This window comes from Bemisia tabaci, chromosome 1 (assembly GCF_918797505.1).
Source record: "Bemisia tabaci chromosome 1, PGI_BMITA_v3".
NCBI lineage: Eukaryota > Metazoa > Arthropoda > Insecta > Hemiptera > Aleyrodidae > Bemisia > Bemisia tabaci.
In genome coordinates this window covers 53872092-53898634 of record NC_092793.1, presented here as the reverse complement: position 1 = coordinate 53898634, position 26543 = coordinate 53872092, and the positions used below count along the sequence as shown (strand labels likewise).

At 40.6% G+C, this 26543-nt stretch overlaps 1 protein-coding gene across 4 annotated transcripts in view; it reads left to right on the top strand.

Annotated features, from left to right (window-relative positions):
- Positions 1–26543, top strand: part of Nep2 (M13 family metallopeptidase neprilysin 2) — a 75307-nt gene that overhangs the window by 39235 nt on the left and 9529 nt on the right. For all 4 annotated transcript variants that reach the window (XM_019060189.2, XM_072303459.1, XM_019060190.2 and 1 more), the window contains 8 exons: positions 10098–10231; positions 13020–13151; positions 15040–15285; positions 16263–16474; positions 17881–18057; positions 22337–22554; positions 23635–23793; positions 26365–26508. In XM_019060189.2, coding sequence (XP_018915734.2) covers positions 10098–10231; positions 13020–13151; positions 15040–15285; positions 16263–16474; positions 17881–18057; positions 22337–22554; positions 23635–23793; positions 26365–26508 — 1422 coding nt within the window. The remainder of the gene's footprint in view (positions 1–10097; positions 10232–13019; positions 13152–15039; positions 15286–16262; positions 16475–17880; positions 18058–22336; positions 22555–23634; positions 23794–26364; positions 26509–26543) is intronic.

The following is a 26543-nucleotide window of genomic DNA, read 5'->3' as shown; positions in this document are numbered from 1 at the left end:
GTGCAGATTAAGAAGAGGTTAAAGAACGGATTTAAAGGGAATTTTTGGCATGAGATTGGCTAAGGAATGATTGGATAATAGGCTCTTGATCTCAACCTCTGGCACGCAGCCAAATCAATTTATTTGAAAATTTCTGACGTATGAATTTATTAATTCCGCGTTTAAATGGGATTAAACCTCTCGGAGGTATGCACTTCAAAGGTTTCCATCCTTAATCTCTCTTTTTTCCTTCTCACCCTCTCCCTTGCCCCACTCGCTCTCGTAATCGTCATGGAAATTCAAGGAGCAGAACGTAGTAATGAATCACTTTAAACAGAATCCAATTAGGCATTTCAAACTTGTTCCAATCGGTTTATGGCGTGTTTTAAGATTTACTCGAGTGGGGCTCTTGATTATGTCAAAATGACCAGCGTAAAATTTTATTAAGTTAAACATTCCCAAATTTTGACTAAAACTGCAAATTTTGATGTTTATTTCGTCATGAATTTCGTTCGTGATGCTTTTTTCAAGGGGTGCTGAGAGAGGAAAATTTCACAAAGAAACCAATGAAACAACTTCTAGAACATCAAATTTCTACATTAACGGAGATATAAGCTTTTAAAGTTTCCGAATTTCGTCCGACCTCTCCCAATGACTCGATCCACTGTGCGTCGATTGGGTACTCTCCTCACTACGTGTCGTCAATTCTCTCTGGTGCGCCTTCAATAACTGTGATGGCAATATGAGCGACTTAGGAGCTCGAATAGTTGCTCGCAGTGTCGCAGCTTCGTCACTTTTGCTCCATCCTAACAAGACACACTCGTCAATTGGTCTAAATCAGAGATGTTGTAACCGAGGATTTTGTTTTTTGCATTGAAACCGATTGTTTGATTGTCGAAAACTGCGCCGAAAAATTGATCGAAATACGACACCAGCTGATTTTCTGAATCCAAACAGAGGGCATAGAATAAGTAGACTACGTCAACAGAAGCGAAAGCTCCGTAAGAACCAATGCTAACATTTTTCTTCTCAGAGTCGGTATTTATTGAAACAAATTTCGAGGTTACCTACTAATATAAAAGTGGAAAAAACCTTAAATTTTAAGCGAATTCACAGCAGTGCTTCTCCGGTTTCACGATAAATCGTTGACCGCAAACGTAAACACTAAACAGTACTTATTGAAACAGCTTCCCTTCGTTATGCTTCGTTGGCATGAAAATGGCGGTGGGGCTCGCTCCTGTTGACGTTAGTCTTTTTATTCTATGCAGAGGGTCAGCTGTATATGAAAATAGGTTGCGTGTACACTGTACGTCGAAGGACTGCCCGGATGAACCTTAAGGCACCGACCCAGTTTTCAAAAGATGTGATGCACGGTTCACGTTCCCTGATTCACCTCAAACGTCGTCCAATCTTCGACTTCCATCAATGACGCGAGTTCTCGATTCGACCCAGAACGTGCGCTTTGTATTCCGCGAATCCCAAGTTGGGCGCTAAGTCATCTCTCTCTTTTTTTCATTAATCCAAAAAGCTGCGAAGTTGGCCCGCGGATACTCGCGGCGCGGCGTTTTCTTTGTTTATAAACAAAGTTACCGCTGAATAAAATCCAGCCGGCGCACACTGGACCGAGTCAGCAGGAGAAGCCGGACAAGATTTGGAAACTATTGGAAGCATTTATTTCCGAAAATATGAAACAGATGAGTTTAAGCGTGGTTTCATTGGTTTTTTCGTGAAATTTCCTTTTAGAAACACTCCTTAAAATTGAATTTGTGACGAAGTAAACATCAAAGTTTGAAATTGTATCCAAAAATTTCATTTTCAACCTCTTCTATTCGCTCGTACCACTGTGCGGCGTCAAATGAGATATTGATACTCGGCCGGCCCCCACTGCTTGCCGCGCGCCGCACCTGGAACGTGTCTTATCACGTGCTTCAAGGCTTCCTCTAAGCTCTAAATCGAGGAATTTAAGCTACCGTGCTTGTTGTCAAGTCAGGTTAGGTCATGCGCAGGTATCCTTTTTTTTCAATCAAAGATTCCTTGCGTTATCAATGATAAAAAGGATAAATTAGACGACCGCCGAGCAAACATGACCCATATACCGCAGAAAGTTAGGGAAATCTCTTTGGCGCTGAACTCAGTTCGCACGATTTGAATTACTATCGAATTCTCACACGACACACATCTGTGCTCATTCAATTATCTAAAATATTTTCCGAAATTCTTAATTCTTAGCTCCCAGAAAATTCTGGTCGCTGGTGCATTGGATACTTCGCTCGCATAGATCACCCTCTGATTTTTGGAGGTAATGTCCTCACAACTTAAAAACCGCATGAAGTTTACGGAATACTCTTGGGAGCCCTGCAGTTAGTGTTTTCTGTTATCTATCACCGTTCACTTTATTCTTGCGTTATTCGTCAACATTTTATTGAGTTTCATGTACGCTGAAGCCTCAAGCTAAGCTTCGATACTTCGTTTCCTTTGCAGAAACATATTGAAATTTTGAATAATTTGACTTTCGACAATGCAGTACAGCTTGAAAATATTTACCTCCCCTGATGAGAATCGAATACGATGTTTTCTACATCGCACATCATCTAATTAATACATACTCAAGTGACAATACACTTGGGCTTTACGATTCCCTTTTTAAAGGATCCTCATTTCTTTTTTTACTATAACTATTTTCAACCCCCTATCCCTCCACCTCCCCCCCCCAAAGCAACCAAAAGACGCCCCCGAAGACAGCAACCACCGGATTCCATTGAGCTTACTCTGGTTCTTTTCGGCTGTTTTTGGGTGTTCTCAGCAATTTCCGGCCATTTATGGCTGTATTCGGCTATTTTGAGTGTTTCCGGCTGATGACCGGATCGTAGAACCTATTAGTGACGTCATCGAGTACCCTTGGAAGACGTCGCTGGGGTGCATAATTTTATTGTTAACTACTTTATCTGTTTATTAAAGCTGTGCTGTGTGATGTTTGTGTATTAAAGTTGTAGCTGCAATATTGCAACTCCGCGTAAAGGCACCGGTTAATTAGTCATGATTCAATTGTTGCCAAATGAGAATGAGAAACCGTCATTGATGACATATTACTCCAGGCAAAGTTGGGTATCACACCTCCGAACTGAAGTGTGTCACTCCTAATCGACCGATGGCTTCATCGCGAATCTTGTTGTCTCGTATTCCGCGTTAGACAGTGTTTTCGCAAAAAGTTCGTAACGGAAAAATGACTAGATGTTGGAATGGTTTAAATCATTTCCAGGACAATATGAATGATGTAGGTTAATCCATGTAATCGCTAAGAGGCTATATAATTCGCTGGATTTTTAAGATTTATTCTCAAATAGGCGTACGCTGTGTTACTTTCAAGTGTTCAAAGGTTTATCTAAGTATCTTGCCTCAGTAAATGACGCTTCAACCTTTTTCATGGACGAATGTTAAGAAGCACAAATCCGATTATTCCTCATCCTCTACCTCACACGGATAAATATCCATTGCTGCCACTGGGGCTAAAGATATAAATCTACTTCTTTTGCGCATCGCACAGTGGATCGAGCCAATCAGGAAGGTCGGGCATGAACTTTTCGACTAAAACCTCAAATTTTGATGTTTATATCGTCACATTTTAAATAATAATGGGGGCCTCTGGCCTCTGGCAGAACATTTTATGAGCAAACCAAAAGGACCACTTTTAAAACCTCAAAGTTTTGATAAACGGTGAAATAAGTTTTCATAATTTTCAAATTTTATCCGACCTCTCCCATTGACTCGATCCACTGTGCATCGATTGAGATACTTAAAAAATGTCTCTCGATTTCAAATAGCCCTCAAGTCCGCGAGCAAACTCCTCAGGAGACGAATTGCGGATTGAAAAATGGCGTTGTCTCAGAGATGAGTAGATATCATTATGAAGGTTTTAATATTACTCATAGCAGAAGATGGATTCCATTTTGACCTCTGTTGTGAACCTCTAAAGTTCAATTCGGGAACCGGTAATCCAAACGTTCCAAGGTTTATGCAACGTTGCCGAGGCAACGTTTTTTTACGAAAACATAGCTTCAATAACAATATACTTCTTTACCTACCCATCAAAATTAGATTTAAAATTGTTTAAAATAGAAGTAAATTTTACCGTGGTAACTTTAACGCCTGGTTATGAATTTAGTCCATTTTCATCTTGTTCACTTACCTAAGTGCTTGGATCTCATGTACTTTTTTTTCAAATATTGCCGATAAAGAAAGCGAAAAATTCCTCAATTGCTATTTTGACACCTGTGGAGGTTGTGCTAGTTGGGCATTGTACCGGTTGCATTTTGAATTCAGTGCTTTTTTCAACATTTTCCACTTTTTTCAGAATTAAAACCTAATAGGTGTTTGAGTTACTAGAAATTTAAACTTATGGGCATTTTAGCAATTTTGAGTGTACCTTACTAATCTAGACCTCCATCTCCAGACCCTCATCTTTACGCCGCATTCAGTGATAACCTTGGCGAACTCGTCAGTTTTCACTTTGGCAACATATACTTACTGTTTCATGGCACGTACATATACATTCATGTATACAACAATGAGTGCGAAAGTAAATGTGGCAAAACATGCTTCCCTCATAGGCCGATCGAGACACTTCAAATGGGAGGGGGGGGGAGTGGCACAAAGGGAGTCCGGAAGGCTCCCTCAAGACAATTTTCAAAATTTCATAGCATCTAATGTGGAGTTTGAGTCAATTTCGTCATGTATAAGTACCAAATACGAGTGTCCTTCCTTCTTCTGTCCTCCGTTTCTTTCTTTCTTTTTTCTTCCTCCTTCCTTCGGGCGAGCGGGGGAGGGGCGAGTGCCACCCTTAAATCCGCGCATGCTCTTTTTGATAGAAAAAATAGGAGAGGAAGAAGCAGGATAAAATGACAAACTACAACGCACGGTTCTAAAGCGAACCACGCAGTTGATTCGAGCCACATCCATAGCGACGTCTGAAGGAACTGTTAAATGGGATTTTTTCTCCTTTCTGCGGGATGCAATTCGGTTGTCGGTTGTGGGACATGGAGGTGCGTTGGAAGCCGCGTCGGCCGCGTCGGGAGTCAATGACAGTGAAGTTGGTTGCATCGAGCATCGAACGCTGCTCCATGCCAGACCCGACCAGACCGGCCGGCACGCCCGGGCAGACCCGCCCGCCGAGAGCAAGTCTTCGAGTCCGACTCGGAGACTGTGCCACACCAGTGACCCAGTTCGCGGTTTCGCACTCCACCATTGTCGCGGTGGCTGCCAGACGGGTCTGCGTTAACTTGCCGAGTTCAGACACTCTGATGGATCCACCTGCGCCCGCAGATTCACGTGCGCAGCCTCCAGCTCCACGCGTGTGTGCTTCGTTCACCTAAAATCGCGCATCGAGAGGCGATTCTCGTACTTTGGCAACGCTGCGGTCCATTCGTTTCAATGTATAGGCTACCTGTACTGCCGTGCTAAGGAGAAACGCCGTATGAACATTCGAGAGTTGCCGAATTTCCTTCGATAAAATGTTCATTATTGAGGAAATTTATGAATATTTTTCCTTGACATTCCCAGGAGCTTTTGTTGAAATTGCGTGCATTATGTGAATAATCGGAAGGAAATTATTCATAATTTTACCAGGAAACTCGTGTTTCGTCAGAGGAAATTTGGCAACACCTGATGGTTCATGCGGCGTTTTTCCTCACCACGGAAGTGCACATGCGAGAGTATGGATAGGCTAGAAACTCCGAAAATTCATCAGGCATTCACCGATACCTCCGCGAATACAGTTAGGGCCCAAAAAGGCGGTCAACCTATGAATTCAATGAATTATCCAGAATAACGATTTATTATTACAATTGTTACGGCCCGACGTTTAAAAAGCACGTATTTGACTTATTGTTAGTTTCTGCCTACATTTTCTTATTTTTGCGGAGGAACGCTCATTTATGAGCATTCTTGGTGATCCTGATTTGATAGTTGAATCTGAAGATTGGCAGTGACATTTTGTGTCTCGGAGGGTTGGCTGCCCTTTTGGGTCCTAGGCCCTCCGTGTAACGACCTATCCATACTCTCGCTATGTAGGTACTTTATATTATATGCAAGATAATCGATAAACATCGAGGTTAATCAACAAAATCATTTTTCTTTCATTTAATTTGCAACCTCTATGGAAGGAGCTCAGCTACCTAAAAACACCTGGCACATAATCCACAAAATGTGTGATGAAAATTTGCTTTGCGTTGTCCTTAAAATGCATCTAAAGTAGAATCAATTTTCGAAAATTCCCTAAGGAAGCCTTCCTGCAAGTGAGTATTCCATAATGATGATGAGTCAATAAAAAATAAGCGAATAACCGTAGGGAGGAAGGTACGCTGATTAATCTCCTCACTGCGTGTCTCTAATCTGACTAGTTCGCCTTCAATCACCGTGACGGCAATATGGCGGCATGGGAGCGCGAATATTTGCGCGCATATGGTTGTGTCATTCACCGAGGAAATTATTATGCATTGAAATCATGCGCACGTATAGGTATACGTCATTTCATTCAATTTTTTGTAACTTCTCTTGATCTCTGCTCTGGGTTTTAATGACCCAGCTTCGTTAAAACACATATAAAAATAAATGTATAAAACAACAACATGTATTCGACGGGAAAAATAATTATCCAGGCAATTTTCAGCCTTGTTTACTGCTTCTCATAATTCTACCATCAAAACATAACTTCACCGCACGATGGGTATCAGCCGACTCGTATTAATATGAAAATCTGTGATACCTTTTTGAGCGAAATTGCTGTGCGACCCTTGAACTCTCGGAAAACGAGGCTGAATTTATGTCCTGGATTGTGGCCACACGTCAGGTGAATATAAAATTCTACACACTCTCCATCTTAAAAGATATCCGAGCGATGTCAATCGAGGAGAAGCGTACTGCAACGTCAAACCGAGGGCTCATTTTAAAATTCTGCACTCATTCGTAACTCGAAGCTTATCCATAATTCATAATTCCGGCCTTCTTGGTTCTGGTCCGTTGTCAGGACAATTTGATTCGCCGCGCTCCGCGCAATGGAACGAGTCCATCACAGGGGTCGGACATGAAATTTTTGAGTATACAACTGCAAATTGGACGTATTTCTACCAAAGAGACCTATGTGGAGGTGAGAAATATGGGGTGTGCTCCTCGAGGCTGCATAAGAAGCAATGTAAAAGTGGGCGTGATTCCTTTTGAAGAATTGGAAAAGCGGGATTTTACATTCTATCAAAGAGACCTATGTGGCAACTGAATGCGGGAGTCATGAGCCGCGGGCATGGCAAGAGAGCCTTGTGCATAGGGCTCATGAGTTAAAGACTCCCTCCAACGATCCCCCCGTCGTGCCGGCGCTCGTTCGTCGCCGCTGACGTCACTGGCGCGTTATTATTCTCATTCACTCTCACGGCCAGAGAACTAACGAGCACACCCCATATTTCTCACTTGCACATAGGTCTGTTTGGTAGAAATACGTCCAATTTTAATGATTATTTTGTCACATTTTTAACTTAAAGGGATGCTCTAAGAAGAAGATTTTACGAAGAAACAAATGAAACCACTTTCAGAACCTCAAAGTTTTGTATAAACAGAATTATAAGCGTTTAAAGTTTCCAAATGTTGGCCGACCTCTCCTATTGACTCGATCCACTGTGCGCCGCCCAGAGCTCTCTGGTTTGCAGCTCCGTACGTGTGCCTCTTCGTATCCGCATTGTTGGACTGTGGATTTGGAGGCCACCGAGGGAAAATGGCTTTTCATCAAGGATTAGATACAAATTCAAAACTGCAATTATGGAACCATGTATGATAATAATTTACTCCGTGTTATAGGATTAGAGAATATCTTTCAAGGAGGCAGTTAGAGAAAAGGCTTTTCCAAATATTTTGGCTGCATCATGCGGCATTTCGACGGTAAACCCCTAAACCACGTACCTCGCTTTGCGACGTTGCTGACTTTTTTTCATCCTTAATTTTTTGAATGGAAAACTACCCAACGTCAATTCTTAAACTTTACTTTGATTTTTCTTCTCTGTGACCCCCCCCCCCCCCTTTCTTGTGTTTCACCCCTTTTTTGTGACCGTCATGCATCTCAAGATATGGCTCCCTCTTTTTCTCCACAAATTATGAAGTGAGTTTCCCTTAGGACTAGACCATAAGTGATCAGCACCTTGATTTTCCTGGGCAGCGTTGTTGAATGCGCGCCGAGGCATGAGCGCTGATTGCACCGTGTCACCAAATGTCGCGAATAAGTGCAAGTAAATGAAAAAAAAACTGAACACCCGGTTATCGTTCTTGGCACAGTTCGGCAAATGCATGATCGAGATAATTGTCCCGCATCGGATCGATTCGTCAAAGACCCGAGGTCGTTTACAAATCGGATCTCATCTTTTCTGCTCATTGAGCTTCCAGGGAAGCCTGGAATTTGAGTAATGGGCTTCGGAAATATTTCCCGCTATACTTTCTGCCGCAGTCCTTCGGCGGGGAGTCGGGCCAAAAGAGAGCGCGCGACCAGCTGCCTATCTCAAAATAATTTCAAACCTCGAGACTCAACATTGCCGCAAACGCGAAGTCACTAATCAAGGTGGCAGAGTGCGATGAAAATATTGGAATCAAATCGCAATTTAAAGTGCAATTGAATTGCATTATTTGGTCAATAATTGCCGAGGTTTGAACGACTAAGGAGATAAGCTCCATGTATCAGGAAGATCGGCAATTTAAATCTCCACCACAACCTAAAGGAGTTGCCTATTTCTGTTTCATCTTGCAACAGTAGATATTGTTCGTTGATATCAATTGTTTTCAATTACAAGTATCCTTAATTTGAAAAATCAATCAAAAGCAAGTGACAACTAAAAAAAAATACTTATCATCTAATAACAAAATAAGACTGCAAACGCGTAGAGGTTAAATTCGTGTAAAATGAGTAAGTTAACGGAAGTAGCAAAATCACAATTAATCAATAATGTAAAAATGGGCCTTATCTTCCAAAAATTCAAAAATAAGTTATTAGTACCACTACAGCGATGAAGAAGAGTTGAGCTTTTTGACGCAAGTTTGACCCTGAGAGCCAAAAAATAAAGGGTGGCGTCTTAAATTTCAGGACAAAATTTCTCGAGTTTTAGGTTAAATTTTTAGGTTAAATATAGGTTAGGGATTCTGATATGCACACGGAAATAGATCAACTAGAAACGTCAATTTGAACCTTTCCCTCTCGATGCGGCTCTCCTGTAAAATTTTCTCACGGAAGATAAGGTTGCTTTTCACAGAATCTGTAAAATATGTTTTATAGGAAAAGCTTTTCACTTTGAAATCAATTGTAATGACCGGAGACGTAAATGGGTGGCCGGGGGGACCTGCTCCCTCCCCAAATCTACTCAGCATCTCTCAAGAAACGTTAAAAACTCCTAAAGTGAGTGCATGGTATATCTTCCGTCTTGGAAAGTAAATTGGGATCGATATTTCAGCGAGAATAGCTCAACATTCTCCTCTGACGACTCAATTTTTCTAAATGTTCCGGGAGAGGCTCCCCGGACTCCCATGCTGCCGGTCGATGGAAGAACGCCGTATGAATATTCGAGAGTTGTCAAATTTCTTTTGATAAAACATGTATTTTTGACGACATTCATGCACATTTTTCCTTGAAATTTTCAGAAATTTTAGATTAAATTGCGTACAATATTGTCTGAACATTTTGAAAAAAAATATTCACCAATTACCCATTAATTTCGGTTTTTATCGAAGGAAACTTGACAACGTCTGAGGGCTCATAAGGCGTTTTTCCTCAGCACGGCATCATGTGAATCTATAAGAAATTTCCCCGAACTCTGCTTTGGAGCCAGGAGAGTCTCGCAAACGCATGCAGACCCCTAGCCTTAATATTTTATCAGTTTTTTTTTTGTGCCCCCGAGCCTGACTCCCCCTTAATGCCCCCTACTCGCCCCCCCCCACAAAATGTTTCCATAGTTCTGCCCGTGTAATCAGTCCTGAAAACCCCTAATTTTGTTCTGTGTGCTGTGTAGGGTTCGCTGCGATGCCTGCGTGCCGTGTCGCAACCGCGGATGTGAGCAAGTGCGTGAGGCAACTAATTTATACTGTGTAATTTGTTTCAGAAATCCAACATGGTGGAAGCGGAGGACATTGATGGAAAAGAACCTAACTCTGCTCACGGCAGTGACGATGTTTATTATCTTGATGTTGGCCGTCGCGCTGATGACAACGCTGCTCATCACTCGCAATGCAGGAGGTCAGTATTGGACTCTTGATAATCATCAGTTTGCCGAAATTCTTAATTTTTTTAAAAGAATGAAAGTGCTTCGTTAGATCTGTGGGGAGGGATTGATTTCCCTGTTTCCACGATAAAAATGATTGAAAATTGAAACGGTCCGATCTATCGACAGCGCTGGGTGCAGAAACGGCATTTCTTTGTCGTGGTGTTTCGAAATCTCCGCTAATGTTTTATCCATTTTGGTCAAAGCAAATTTATGTATTGCGTTGTAACTTTAACAGAATATTCTTTCTGATTTTACAATGCTGAAAACGTAAAATTTCAGAAAATTCACCTATTAGTTTCCTCTCTAAAATATAAATTAGCCTGAAACACCGCAACCGAGAAATGCCTTTTCTGCGCCCAACGCTTCATTTTCCTCGCAGCGCACGAGAAAAGTCGCTAAAATAGTCGATTTATATAGGTACTTACATCTTTATCTGTCCTTTTACTCAGCTGATAGTTCACGATGGATTTTTCTTATGGCTAATCGATATTAAAATTTCGAATCGTCCAAATCGTCCCCTCCGTTTGAGCTGTTCATATTTGCAGCTTTATTACTTTCATACTAAATGCATATGGACCACCGCCGCGATGAGCACGCCTCGGAATTGTAAATTGGAGCGTTTTTCACGATTCTGTACCTCTCTTGTTTTTTGAGTAAACGCTATCTTATGTTCACCATTCTCAATCACGTCAGCTGTCCAAAAAATTAGCATTCTCATCACAGATTTTGCTGTACACTTCTACGGTGGATTATTAATTTTCGATACGAAAAAAACCTGATTTGGATTCTTTTTTCATGCGTGACCGCTATTTTAAAGAAAAGGTCTTCTCAAGCCATTTTTTTTAAGATTGCGTCGAACGCTCACCAATTAGGTGTCTGGAAACTTCAAATTCGGAGTGAGCGACCCAAAAACGGCCATGTTATAAAAAAAAGAAAAGAAGAAAAAAAGTAGCAGTGTACCCGAAATTCCAGCTAGCTTCACCAAGGACAGCCATAGAAGTAATAAGACTCACGTTTCTGCGAATTGTCGCTTTCCCGCGCCTCGAGGCGCAAAATTAAGCTGCATTAAATTTGTAATCGGTCAATAAGAATCATAATCTCTCTAATAGGAGGCTTACTTTGACACACTTGCTTGGAAACCCTCCAATCATCCGTCGATTATGCGAGTCAGTGCGCCCATTAGAAAACGCCGAATTTCCAAAAATTAATTTTGCCCTTTAACATTCCTTTTGCCTTTAAACATTCTTTTAGATACTTTTTTTTTGCCATGCCAACATAAGTACTGGAAGTAGAAGAAAACTTGGGTTTACCGTATTGCTTTTAATTTTTCTACTAGATACGCGTTTGACGGACCAATATTATGTCAAAATTATAACATTATATTGAAGTACCTATAAGCGTTTAAAAAACAAGGGAGATCATTGGATCGATTTATGAGACGAAAATCGAGCCATAAAATCGAGCGAAGGTTAAAGTCAATTTTCTCTGAAGCTCTTTCTTACGTTATACAGAGCTCATCCATACTGCCATGCTGAGGAAAAACGCCGTATGGACATTTAAATGTTGCCACGTTTCCAGCGATAAAGTATTATTTTTTTAGTAAAGATATGAGTATTTTTCCCTGTAAGTGTTAGATAATTCAGATCAAATTGCAAATGAAACTCTGTGAAAAATTGAAAGGAAAATTTTCGTAGGTTTTCCGGAAAATTCGTGTTTTATTGAAGGAAAATTGGAATGTCTGATGGCTCATTCGGTGTTCTTTCTTAGCATGGCAGCATAGTAGGGTAGTGTACAGGGGCCACCGAAATGTCTCTTGCTGCGTGGTGTGCTGACATACATCTATATTTTATCGGATAATTCACTTCCTTTTTATCCACATTCCGTACTTGTGCCAATGATTATACAGCTTTTATCGTCTCATTGATTCTGATCTTATAATGTGACTTATTACGAAACGAAATTGAAAATCTAGGAATACAGTATGATTACTAATGTAAAATGTAATGCAGCTCGAATTTTGTGCCTCCAGCCATGAAAGAATCATTCACAAGAATAAAAATCTTGAACTGAAAGTTGGTTTTATTTTGGAGGGAAATATTCCATTAAAGAGGTGCCTGTCCATGCGTCATGGATTTGATATTTGAATAAATATTTACATGTCAAAAATTATCATTTGACTGTCCCGCTTCAACACTCTGATAAAGGAGAGATAGTGAAAATGATTGACAGGTGACACGGTGACACGGTCAATGTGACATCAGAGTGCAAAAATTATTGTTCTGGAATTTTGAGGACAAAATTGAAGTAAACATTGCAATAGAAATAGACATTTCGAAATTGTATCAACATAATGTTGTGGAAATTTGGTAAAATAATATTTTTACCCACAATCCACACCAAACATTTTTATTAACCTGAGAACTTTCAAGCCTTACAAAAAATCTGAGGTACAGAGTTCTTGTTATAGGATCAGAGCAAAATTCGTTTTTCCCCTTCTTTTATGGTGAGTCAAAAAAATTTCATCTGAAAAAATCTCAAATTCACATTGGAAAGTTGAAACGCTTCAGCCAAATCTCTGCACAAAAAATCTCATTTGTCCTTAACACAATTGCTCACGTTGTTTAATCGTAGATAGAGACCAAGATCCGTAAAAAAAATTGTTGACGAAGTAGTTTGATTGCACTTTTTATCGTCTTATGCGAATTGACGTTTGACACCTTTTAATAGGCGAAATTTTTATGATGGATTGTTTAATTCCAGAGATCCTCCCTCCGAATGCAGAGTTGAACGGCCTCTCAAACAAAGGAATATGGCCTGGTCGAAGTGTCTACAATGAAATTAAGGACACGAACAAAGACAATGTTTGCCTAACAAAAGGCTGCGTGTGGGCAGGTAAGAAGCAGTGTTTTGTTTGTACTGGAGCTTCCATCCTATGAAAAGTACCGGTGCATTACACCAATAGCGTGGCATGCTCTGCAATATATCGATTGATCTGCCATTTAAACCTATGGAAAAGCATCGATAAACAGGGTGCTCGCAACGAACACTTTACTGATCGATTCTTTACCATAGTTTTAAATATAGAGATATCGATAATCGATCATTCACGCCTCGCCACTGCATTACAGAACGACGACGTGACGTTGATGTTGAACTTCAAGAGTTACACGAAGGTCTTGAGCAAATATTTATTATACCTTTCGTGAAGGATAACACCTGTCGTTCCTGAATCAGATCACCCTTATTGAGCCTCAGTTTTTGAGTTGCAAAGGAGTTCTTGTCCTGGGACGGGAATTTTCGATAAGAAAAAAAAGAGGCAGTAGCCTATGCTAAATGGTTGGATTGTATAATCATTTACATTTAATTGTAGCTGAAACTCAATTTATTGGAATTCAGCCACGATAAGTTGCACTCCAGCCACAACCCTAGTTGAGTGTTTAGCCCTAATTTATTAGAGACGACCATTTTGTCCAATAACGTGTGGCTGGGCTCTAAAGTAAGGAGCCCATGCCGCCACTGCTAGCCACAACTTATCTCTTCCGTGGATCTAATACATTTTTCAGAAAACACGATGAAGCCATTGGGTTCATTCTAAATGCATCTCTTAAGAAGCTCAAGAAAATAAAGCCGCAAAATAGGAGCGCCCCGACATTTTTCTTTTTTATTCGCCTAAAAAATATCCAGTACAGTTGCAATTAATTACAGCCACATACAAGGTGGGAGGGGTTTACTGAGACATGACCATGATCATAAATTATCATGATGAAAAAGAGAATGTGTTAAAGCCACAAACTGGGTGTTTGAGCACATTCGGCGAATGGTGATTATTCCTCTCATTTCTTTCACCACTGCGACACAACCGGCTGCGGCCCTGAGAACATTTGGACTTCATTTTGCAATTAGGAACTACAATTCCTGGCTTATCCGTTAAAACACTTATGCTAATGGGGAAACTAATGATACATACGTTGTTTCTAAACTAAGCCAGAAAGTGTAGTTCCAAATTGCAAAATGTACACTGATAAAAATATTTGTCTTTTTGTGATACTTTTGGTTAATACAGGAAGTGAAACACAAACCAATACAAATTTTATGTTGATTTTGGAACAGTTTTTGGTGAATTCAGCGCAGAAAAAAATGGAGAGACTGGGAAAATGCATTCCCTAGATTGCGACGTTGGCATTCACCACTCGTTTGTTATGAAATTTCTTCACGAAAACTAGCTGTCATTTCTTCTTAATTGAAATGGTCAACCGAAAGCTAGGGTTATTTTGTCTTTTACTTCCCGTATTAACCAATGGAGAATTTGCATGCAAATTATTTAATACTTCATCTGCAAGTGCTTAAAGAGCTGATTTCACAGTATTTTTTATAATTTTTTCTGATATGGGAAATAGTATAAAAATAGACTTAAAAGTGAGAAAATACACGTCATCTGGCGGCTTTTCCCATTTAAACACAATTATTTTAGCAGATTAGATCATTTTGTCATATCCTCTCCAATAATTATTCAATTCACGAACCAAGGGTGTCATCGTTTTCAGTTCACTCAGTAGGTTCCAGTTAAACACTAAATTCATCAAATTTCAGACACCTGCAAATTCTCTATTCTGTAATCTGCAATAATCTGTCATTTCATATGCCTGCAGTGAATAACATTTAACTGTGACTCGCTGAAATATTATGACAAGACTAAGCAATATTTAATTTCTTTTCTGCATAATTCTGATTTCTAATCGCAAAAAAGGGAACTCAAACTTAATGATTTTTGTTTGATCAGCCTCCGACGTTCTGGACAAGATGGACGACTCAGTGGACCCGTGCGACGATTTCTATCGCTTCACGTGCGGCAAGTTCATCAAGGAAACCATTATCCCCGACGAAAAGACTTCCGAGACGACGTTTAGCGAGATCAGTGATACGCTGCTCAACCAGCTCCGTGCCATCATCGAAGCGCCTACTTACGAGAACGAACCCAAACCCTTCGTTCTCTCTAAAAACCTCTACAAAGCCTGCATGAACAAAAGTGAGAACTTTCACATTTTTTCCCCCTAGGGATATCACTGGTTTTACGTGAGATTTAAATGTTTGACTTTGCTAGAACTAATCCTGAAACCTGTAAAACATCATGTCAACACTGAAAAATAACTCCGGCCGTCAAAGCCGTATACTTGCGGGCTGCGTAGACATACCGTCCGCTTTCCAGGCTCAGCGGCCGAAAGTTCCGGCCTCTGAACCCGGAGCAGGCGAACTTTCGGCTCCAGCACCCAGAAGTTCCGCCCTGAGCCCTGAGGAAATAGTCGTTTTGTGGAGTGTTTTATTCCACTTGATTTTAAGTGCCATTTGTTGGTGTCACAGATTTTTACTTTCTCGCTCCCCCAGGGAAGAGGGAGTATTGTTTCTTCTTTTTTTTCAACCTGGCATATCGTAAAAGATACTTTCGACGGTAAAAATACAGATTTGCGTACCTCGGTTGCGATGTTTCGAAATCTCCCAAGACTCCCCACGGCTTGACGTTTTCACAGAGTATTCTTTTTGAGTGGAAGAAAAATCACTGAAATATTTTTTAAAAAAATGACCTTTGGTTGTTTTCCACGGAGAAAATAAAGTACAGTGAAAGCTGGCTAAGTCGAATCGTGCATGTAGGAACCGACAAAAAATTCGACTTAAGCGGCAATTTGACTCAACAAATTCTCCACTTAACTTATGTAGGTACGTGTCTATGAAAATTCGACTTAATAGACATTTCGTCTTAACCGTAGTTCGACTTAGCAAGCTTTTACTGTATGACAGGAAGTCTGCAACGCCGCAAGCCAAGATATGCACTTCTGCAATTTCAACATGGTTATGGTCCCGTCTCTAACATCTCTATTAATAGATTAATATCCGAAGAATTATGGCAGCGAAAGCAAAAGAGAGTACCACTCAACCGTCAGCCCACATTATACGATGCACAAAATTATTCTAGAGAGCTATTTCTAAAAAGTAGTATTTCTTTTGCAGGTAGGATAGAAGATTTAGGTCTGGAACCGGTGCACAAGATTATCAAAAGCTTCGGAGGGTGGCCTGTGCTGGAGGGTGACCGGTGGGACGGAGGCTCATTCAACTGGAAGGACAGTGTTTATAGATTCCGCAAAGCTGGATACAGCGTAGACTACTTCATAGATTTCTCCGTCAGCATCGATCTCAAGAACTCCACTGTTAGAGCCATCGATGTAAGTCAAAAAATATATGAAGTATACTTTTCTTTTATACAAACGTAACAATTTGATCAGCCCAACAGGGCCAGATTCACTTAATTGCCGCCCATGGGCCGCCTGTATTTTGCCGCCCCCTTCTCATTCGTTTTGAAACATCAATAAAAACCATCAAGTAAACGTGCCGGAGGGGAGGGGTGCGATGGGGGGGATAAGACGCGTTTACTCGTGTTGGACATACTTTTTGCGAAAGCTCTGTCAACACTACTAGAAACAGTTCACGGAACTTTGCGCGAAAATTAAGTTCCGTAAACCTATCTCTGTGTGGACAAAGCCTTCCATTTATATGAAATGAACGAACAAATTATGAATGAACAAACATAAATGTGGTTTAATAATTTTAACTTCCGCCACCGTGCCGCGCTGACCACACTGTGTTTGGCGCAATGCGTGAAGTATTCATGTAGTCTCGTAGGCGCTATGCATTTCACGCCGCCCGCTGCTGCCCGCAGCGACCGCACTGTCTTTGGCGCAATGCGTGAAGTATTCATGCAGTCTTGTAGGCGCTAATATGTGTTACATGCCGACCGCCGCGCCGCCGCGCGGCCGCGCCGAGGGTTTCTCCTTTTCATCTCAAGTTCTCGTCATCATTGCTCTCTGCGCCGCGCCGCGCTGTTCCAGGCCAAAGTCCGTGTTCGGTTTTTCTCTTAGTCTTAACTCAACATATTAGAGGTGCTGTCTATTGTATCACAGAAAGACCACAAAATTAAAGATATACTCTCAGGAAATGGGAGATTTTGTCACCTTCTCTCGTTTGTATATTTTTTTTCTGAATCCGTTTTCTTTATAACTACATTTAAAAAAATCGCAAAATTTGCCACCCCCTAAATCCGGCCCTGCAGCCCAATTGTATATAAGAGAAATAAAACAACCAAAACGGGGCACAGGTTGTTATTAAAACAATTTGACGGAACGTTTCGGGATTAACATGCCCCTTTTCAACCGCCGATAAAAATTAAAAACAAAAAATTAAAAACACGAACGAGCCGCCGCTTAACAGCTGGGCAAGACTTAACTTGCCTTACGTGTTATGGCTCATACGTGTTTTTAATTTTTTGTTTTGTTTTATCGGCGGTTGAAAAAAGACATGTTAATCCCGAAACGTCCCGTCAAATTCTTTTAATCACAGTCTGTACTCCGTTTTAGTTCTTTTATTTCTCTTATTCTTTTAAACATAGTTGTCGTTGCCATTAGTAATGAATTGCTGCACATGCCATACGATTGTGTGATGCAATTCAACGAAAATTTGTTGTCAGCTAGCTGGGGTGGTACCTTAAGCCACATGGTCTATTATTCTGCCGTGCTGTAATTTGGTATGTAACTACACTGAGAACTAGAATGATTGTATTTTTTAATTGTTTCAGCTGGATCAAGCATCATTAGGATTGAGCCGCGAATATCTTTCCAAAGGACTGAACGAGAAAATTGTGGCTGCTTACTACGACTATATGGTGGATGTTGCCATTCTCTTCGGTGCAGACCGTGAAAGAGCCGTCAAGGAATTGCGGGAATCATTAGATTTTGAAATAGCCCTAGCTAACGTAAGTTTCTATTATGTGTTTCTCGACTTTCGAGCCTTTTTATTTTATACGAAGTAATTTTATCGTGGGCGTTTTTGGTACATGTGCAAGATAATATACGGAGGACAATGTAGGTACAAGCGGTCCTGACACCGTCAGCATTACTGTCAGGCTGACAGTAATGCTAAAAAAAAGTTTGCTCATTGAACTATATTGCGGTATATAGCCTATACCAAAAAGTGCGGCCCATTCAGGACACTGTGCTTCTCAGTTCACACTACCGAGAATCTTTGGTATAGCTACTACCGAATTTATCGGTCTGGTGTACCGCATCTCTACGCTCCTGAAACTGTAACCGTAGTACAATTTAAGGAGCCAAAGAGGATGGTTTGCATTACCAAGGGATGAAATCGTAGGCAAAGAAAGTTTGAACGGACTGCACGTCTCACGAGTCTCACAGTGCAGGTCAAGGGTAGAAAAAAGGGGTAGTGCAAAACCCGAGTTAATTTTCGCTCATGGGTGATGATTTTGTAGCTTATTACCACATTCAATCAAGACAATAAACCGACAATTCACAGTCTGAAATAGCCGATTTTCTCGATCTGCACTCTCATAACTCGCGAACTTGTAACCAAAAAATTTTTCCAAGTCAGTTTTTCACAAAAATAAAAAATTGGCCATTTTGGAAATCGGCAGAGACGTTAAAAAACGGGGGCTTTTTTAGCGTCCCGTTGCTTCGGAGACGAGAACTTGGTCTTCTTAAGTTGACAAAACCCGTCACGCTGAAAACGCCTGTTTCCAAAACTACCTAATTTTCCAAAATGAAATCCGCGAAAATTTTGCCGACTTGAACTTTTACCCCTCTCTCTTGTGAGCCCGCCTTTTTTTGAAGGAGATGGGGCTTGAAACTTTGGGAAAAGACGGGACACAGTTGAGTGATTAGAAACGGAGCGGAAATTGACTTGTTTTGCGCGTACCTTTTTGAGGTAAAGTGTTCGTCGCACAGGGGGTAAAAGACTTACGTATAATTCAATGACTCCCAGTCCCTCTCAGGAAAACTCACTTGATTCTCGTGGTGGATGCACGAGTCACCTAAAAAGAAAAAGGGGCCACAACTAGAAAAACGCGCGTGAATGGAGAATGTTTCCGATGAGTTTCTTTTGGAACTCTCCCGCTTGTTTTTAATTGAATTATCTTGATAGGACTAATTTTCAGTAAAAAAATAATTGAAAAAGCAGATAATCTTCTAGGATTCTTCTTCATACCTGTCAAAAATTAAATGTTGAGTAAATATCTAGTAGTAACATTAGAAAATTCCCTTGTCTAAAAAGACTCGATCAAGCTTACAAGTTGATTGCTCATAATCTGGACAGGTATTCTTAACTCCTAGGTTAGGGCTTACAATACTTTTGCTAGGAAGTGGACCAAATCTAGCAGCGAGACCCTCACCTGCGTCCTGTGGAGTGAAAAATGACATGACACTGCTTCCAGTTTGCTAGCCGCTGGTGCTTGTTGGAACTCAAATGCACTAAATCAAATACATTGCATATGAGTTTGAATGCATCTCTGTAATACGTCGCTTGACTTGGCAACATCGCTAACAGAAGTGAGGTTGACAGCGTGCTGCAAGAGCGAAAGTCAGTAACTTGATATTCGCCGGGCTTTCATAATTCGCAAGTTCCTCGATCCTTGGGCGTTTGATCTTCTGGCTTTGAAGCTGTACTGCCAGATTTCTCTTTAGCGATGGCTCCTACAAAGACATTGAAAAATCTCGTCCAATATGTAAGGCGAGAAGAGATCCTTAACGAAGATATCAATGAATTTGTGGAGAGGAAGGAAGGGTCGATATTTAAAGTTAAGTCTAAGCCAAAAACAGAAGCGGATCCAGCAATTTCGCAACCCCGCAGCAATGTATCGATTCTTATCGGAGTACCTGGTCCCCCCAAGAATCGATACATTTCCACAGGTTTAAATAGCGAAAAGACAATGTTGCCACTTCGCTGGACCTGCCTTTGGCTAAAAAACTCTTTCCCAAAAAAAGTTGAGGTTAGACGGAGACAGTGGGGATTTTCGTTTTAGGTCAAGGAAAAATCGTTGCTCCAGATTTTATCTTTACGGCTGGGACAATCATGCGCCGCAAAATAATTAACAATCAAATTTTTTATTGTCTTCCTCGGATTATTTGAAATGAGATATCAGGTACATGTGTCTTATATTCGTAACCTAGATGGATAAGAATTTCTCATAATACAAGTAGCGTGTCGCACTCACGAACAAAGACAGCGCACTGCGCAACCCGAAGCTACAATGTCAATCACCACTTTGGCTGTAGCGCCTTGGTGCATTGGTGCAACTATTCCTGTTCCGGAGCTGTCAGTGTTGCCTACGAAAAAACTGAAGGCGTTCTGTCTTTTATTGAGCTCGCAGCGTTTACAGCATGGTATTGCATTCGCCTATGATTTTTCAGTAAATGAATACTTAGAAGACACGAGTACTGTTTGGAACCTTGTCATTTTTGAATATTACACTTGATCGGTTTGAATTATGACGAAAGAATGCCTTGTTTTCTGGTGATCAAACTTCGGGTCGCCGAGTCGGAATAGTCGTTCCTATTGCGAGCAACTCCTTTTAGGGCAGGAGGGCAGACTTTTAGCATTCCTCAAAATGCAGCATCATAAATTAAGGATGGTTCAATTTTATTTAAAACATACCTTGTAGAACACATCTTATGATTACAAGAATTTTTCGATCTATCTTTGAATTGATAATTTTATTCACATTGATATTTAAAAGTTTTAATGGTAGCGCTCGGGAGGGTTAAGTTACATTTTGTCCAAATCGTGGAATCACGCCGCTACATTTTGTTGCGTTGCGTGCATTAACGCCGACGCCAAATGACGTATCGGTCAGCGCACAAATCGGGTAGTTGATATGACGTCAAATAAAGTCATTTTTGTCGGATCGAAGAGGCCTGATTTCTGCATGTAAGTCACGCTTGTGCCATTTTCCGTCGCGACAACCACTTTCAAGCCGCACCACTTACATTCCACTCTTATCAAAACAGTTTCCTCCTTCATTTTCTCATTCCTTTCATCTCTCTCGAAGAGCGGCCACTTGTGCTTGTCCTTTTCTGGTCGGCTCTTGTCACGACCAGCCGGAAATATGAGGCCACTGTCGAACAAATCTACTTGTGTTACCCGCATGAGAAACTGAGGAGGAAAGTAATAATTCGCTCGAATAGCGTCACTGGCAACGGTTCTGAGAAATGAAGTTTTCTAGTTTAAAAACAGCGTGGTGCCTTATGAAGTCAGAAACTCAATGCATACTGACGAGAGAATGTTTCCGTTATTATCTTTTACTTACATTGATTGCCCAGAGAACCAAAACTCCGCTTTACGAGCCGATAAGCTCAGTGGGCGCTTTTCAATTCCAAGGTCTAAACCCTCGGTTGCAAGAACCGACTTCCTCAGTTGGCAGAACCAAAGAACCCAGGTTTATATGAAACATGTATTGCACGAACATTATAGTTAAATACTCGGTTCGTAGAACTGAATCCCACGTTCATTGAAATTAAATTCAGTTTTGTCAGCCGAAGAGGTCGGTGCACCTGACAGAGAGCCGAGTCCTCTAAAGCAAGAAGCGCATATCGACGGTGATCACGTGTCTCGATTTGCGACGTTGCAAACTTCCTGCCAAATTTTATTTTTTAAATGGAAAACTACTCAATGTCAATTCTTGAAAACCTCTGTGATTTTTCGTCTCGGAGCGAGAAAAACTCTGTGAAAATTTCAAGAAAATAAAACGAGAGCGGGTTTTTAGACACCGCAAACGAGATACGTGGTCTGGTAGTTTCATCGTCGATTTAAAAACTTTACGCGCAACCCAAGTAGCAAAGATCGCGATGAATGGCGATTTTATCGGTTGGTTATCGTAATTATATCGGTGGCAATATATCGAGATATTATCGCATAAAAATTTGCGATATATGGCGATTAAATCGCTACACATCACAATTTTTTGTTCGATAAAATTGCGATCAATTTTCGGCTATTAAAAGAGATTATATCGCCATTTATCGCGATTTTTATTTCTAAAATATTGCGATAAATTGCCGGGCGATAAAATCGCGATTTTGTCTCGATAAGATTGAGGATAATCGCTCTGATGTTGATGATCCTAGTGATTTTATCACCGATAAAATTGCAATGTATCCCGATTTTTCCGATGAACAATGCTGCTTGGGTTAGCTCGTCTGGTGGTCCGTTTACTGATACTAATGTGAATGTGTTTCTCTTCACAGATTTCATTGCCGATGGAGCAAAGGAGGAACGCAACCGCAATGTACAATCCGATGAGTATAGATGATCTACAGCGAAAATTCCCGAGCATTCCGTGGCTGGAGTACATCAACACCTTGCTGGCGCCTCACCATACACTCACCCCCGATGAAGTCGTCAACGTTAACGTCCCAAAATATTTCCACGATCTGGAAGCAATCCTAAGTAACACTCCCAAAAGGTATGTTTTCCAAAAATTCCAAGATAAACAAGTCTCAGGATATACTTGGACAGCGTCTCATATATCGTCTACAACAAATACATACGGTGATCCAAAAGTGTTTGGACTAGTCCTGTAGTTTCTAAATTATGATGGTTATTGACATGCTCTTGGTGTCATTTGAAAGATCAACTCATTATCTATCCGTAAAGACAAAGATCAGCTCAATCGGAAAAAATTGTATTAATGCACGAAGAGAGTAAATTCTGATGTGAAATTCGCCTCTTTTATTTTAATCTTCAAAATGGCAGAAGCAAAAGCAAGTTAGCATGGGATCGGTTAAAATTTTAGTTTGTTAACGAAGTACCGTTTTCCAGAGGCCCATGCATTGCCATAGAGAAAACGGTCTACGCTGGAGACACAAGGAGGTCGTTTTGTACTTATGTAATCACCTCACCGTCCACAGTCTTTTTTACCCTTGCCCTTTCTTGCATTTCAGTCCCGAGGTGGTCCTCAGGCTTGCCGCAATGTATTCTGGGTACGATAAAATTATTCCGGCCCTTAAGCGCAGTTTTTGAAAAAAAAAATGAGATATTCATGATTTCTAGTCTTAATGCAAATGTTGTGTAAAATTCGCTTCCAAATTCCAATTTTTAAGCATCACAAAGTTAGTTCGAAGTTTCTTTCCGCCATTAGGATCCATGTAATTTCGAAATTTCAAACACGCTCTGGAAAAAAAAAACACACATTGGATCTAGAGTCCAGACTCTTAAAAACATCGACAAGAAAAAGTACTCTTGATTCAATCAGAATCTAGCTTAAATCAAGAACGAAGCCTCTTAATTTAAGCGGATTTTGTTTTGATTCAAGCAAAAATCCGATTGAATCAAGAATATTTTTTCTTGTCAATGTTTTGAAGAGTCTGGATTCTAGATCCAATGTGTTTTTTTTTCCCAGTGTATTTCTCAAAATAGCGAATACTGCACTTATGCGCCTTGTCCTCAAAGCCCCTCATTCGATGTTTCATGGAATCTCCTCCCTCGATTCTATATTTGTTTCACGTTTCATTGGTTGTGACTTTTTTCCTCGGTCTGTTGGCAGAACGCAGGCCAATTATGTGGTGTGGCGTGCGGCTGCGGCCAGCGTGAGCTACCTGAACGAGAAATTGCGGAACCGGCAGCTCGGCTACTCCACAGTCGTTTCCGGTCGTACAGAGCGAGAAGCACGCTGGAAGGAGTGCGTCGATATCGTTTCCGGAAGGTAACCACCATCATGCGAATCTTATTTGATTAGTCCCTTGAAGAATTCAATACCCTATTGCCTATTCCCTCGAACTTAAGAGCGAAGTTTTATCGCGCCTTCAATAATACACGATGCAATTGTCTCGATGCACGGGTGCCTTTCACGAAAAAATTGGATGAATAAATTGTACTGCTCCATCTGAGAGTGCTCACCCAATTCCCTCGAACTTAAGAGCGAAGTTCTATCGCGCCTTCAATAATACATAATGCAATTGTCTCTACGCACCGGTGACTTTTATGGGAAAGCACGAACGAATTGAATCGGGTCGTGCGGAAGCCACTAATGTCCATTTTTCCAGTCTTAAGTTTCTTTGAGTTCATAATACTTTTCGGAATTGGTTGCAATCACGAAAGTGGCGTCGAAACTCGTTTTTGGTTTTACTTAACCCCAAAACGAGTCCTTTCATAACTTTTATGGTTGTATTAACTCTTTAAGAGCATTATAAACTCAAAAAAACTTAAGACTGGAAAAATGGACGTTAGCGGTTTTCGCACGTCCCGATTCAATAGTACTGCTCCATCTGAGAGTGCTCAATAAGTTGATTTCGCAGTATTTTTTTTAAAAAAAATTCTGAGATGGCAAATTGTAGAAAATTAGATGTGAAATTAAGGAAGTGCACCGCCGCACAGTGGATCGAGTCAATGAGAGAGGTCGGACATGAACTTTTTTACTAAAACTGCAAATTTTGATGTTTATTTCGTCAAATTTTAAATATTAAGGGGTACCTCGAGAAGAAAATTTCACGAAGAAACCGATGGAACCACTTTCAGAACCTGAAATTTTTGTATAAATGGAGTTATGAGCATTTAAAGTTCCCAAATTTTGTCCGACCGCTCCTATTGACTCGATCCACCGTGCGCCGAGTGACGTCATATGGCAGCATTTCCCACTTAAACACGTATATTTTAGCAGAGTACATCATTTTTTTATTTTCTCTCCAATAATCGTTCAATTTAGAAACCACGGATTTCCTTGTGCTCGGCTTTTTCAGTAGTTTCATCCTAAACAAATATCACCAAATTGCAGACACCTGCAAATTCCATTGCATATTCAATGTGAAATGAGGGAACATTTTATGTCTATGTATATTAGTGCTTACCTACATTTCATACTTCAGTGCTTCAAAAGTTCATTGTTCCGATCATATCAGAATGTAACAGCCTTGCTAAATTATAGAGGCCATACAAACGTATAGGCTTCTTTCGAACTTTTTCTGTGGAATAGGAGGGAGTGTCGAGGCAAAAGTTACGTAATTATTTTGGAAATGTCCAAATTAGAGTTACAATCGCGTTACAAGGGGTGAATTGGTTTAAAAAAATCGAAGAAAGTGTGTTACGTAATTTAGGACAGCCCTCAGGAGCACCAACCCCTCCCTCACCCCGAAATGCTTAAGAGGCCCCCAGGGAGCTTTTTAATAATATATATCTGGTTTCTTGGTGTCGATTACTCACAGTGGCGAGGCGTGAATGATCGATTATCGATATTCCCCCATTTTTAGCTATGATGAAGAATCAATTTTTTACGTGTTCGATGCAAACACCCTGTTTATCGATCCTTTTACATGGGTTTAAATGGACGATTAATCGATAATAATCGCGAATCACGCCACGCCGTTGATTTCTCACTGTACACCTTTCTTTCGTCAGTTTTGAGACATGATAACATGGTGTATCAGTATAGGGAGGCAGCGTCTCTCTTTTTAAGAGCTTGTTTTTGGCATAATATGAGCCGATTTTGACCTTTGGGGTGTCAATTTAGATTGGATTTTTTCGTATTCTGTAAATTTTGTATTGCTCACTCTGAAATTCGGGCGGGAACGTCAAACCGATCATGGCTTCCGTTTTACATCCTCAAGAGGAGATGAGGGGCTTCAAAACCACGAAAGTCTGATCTCTCAAAGGTGGATTCCCTACCCTACCCCCTCCCGGTGGTTAGCAATATTGTCCGATACGAAATAATATGAAAAATAGTGAATTTCCTTCAGAAAATACACTAAAAAGCGAGTCCTACTGGCACGTTTAATAAAACCTGGTGTAAGTGGTCTGGAACACCCTGGATAAACTTTGCAATGGTTTATCGCCCATAAGAGCTTTGAACTCAAGCTAAAACTTTCATCGAAGGGGTGTCCCATCCTATGGTTTCGTTTGGGACGGATTTCGATGAAATTCCTACATTCCCTGGAAAGAACGGACAAACGGGCCTATTTTCTTTCACAGACTTTTCTTCCCGGATTTGCTTGTTTTTTCTTTTTACCGTAAAATCTTTATTTTGTGGCGAATTGGTGAGTTCTTGGAGAGATACAAATAATAAGGTCATTTTTGTACTCAATGCTTAAACACACAATCATCCGTCGTGTGTTTTGCATATATTTTTCGATTCAAGTGTCAACATAAATTCTGGTTAACTCTATCAATTGATCTACAAATAAACGTTCTAGTTAATATCTAGGACATAGTCAAGCTCAACTAAATTTCATTTCAAAGGGCTGTGATGCGATTTTTAATTAATGTATTTATCACTTTTTTTTAGTATGTCACTTGCTGTAGGATCTCTGTATGTGAAGAAATACTTCAACGAGGACTCAAAAAAATCTGCCCTGGAGATGGTCAATGGAATCCGTGATGAGATGTATAAAATTCTTACCAGCGTTGAATGGATGGACGAAAAAACAAGGTACTTAAATATGATGAATCAATGTTTTAATTAAT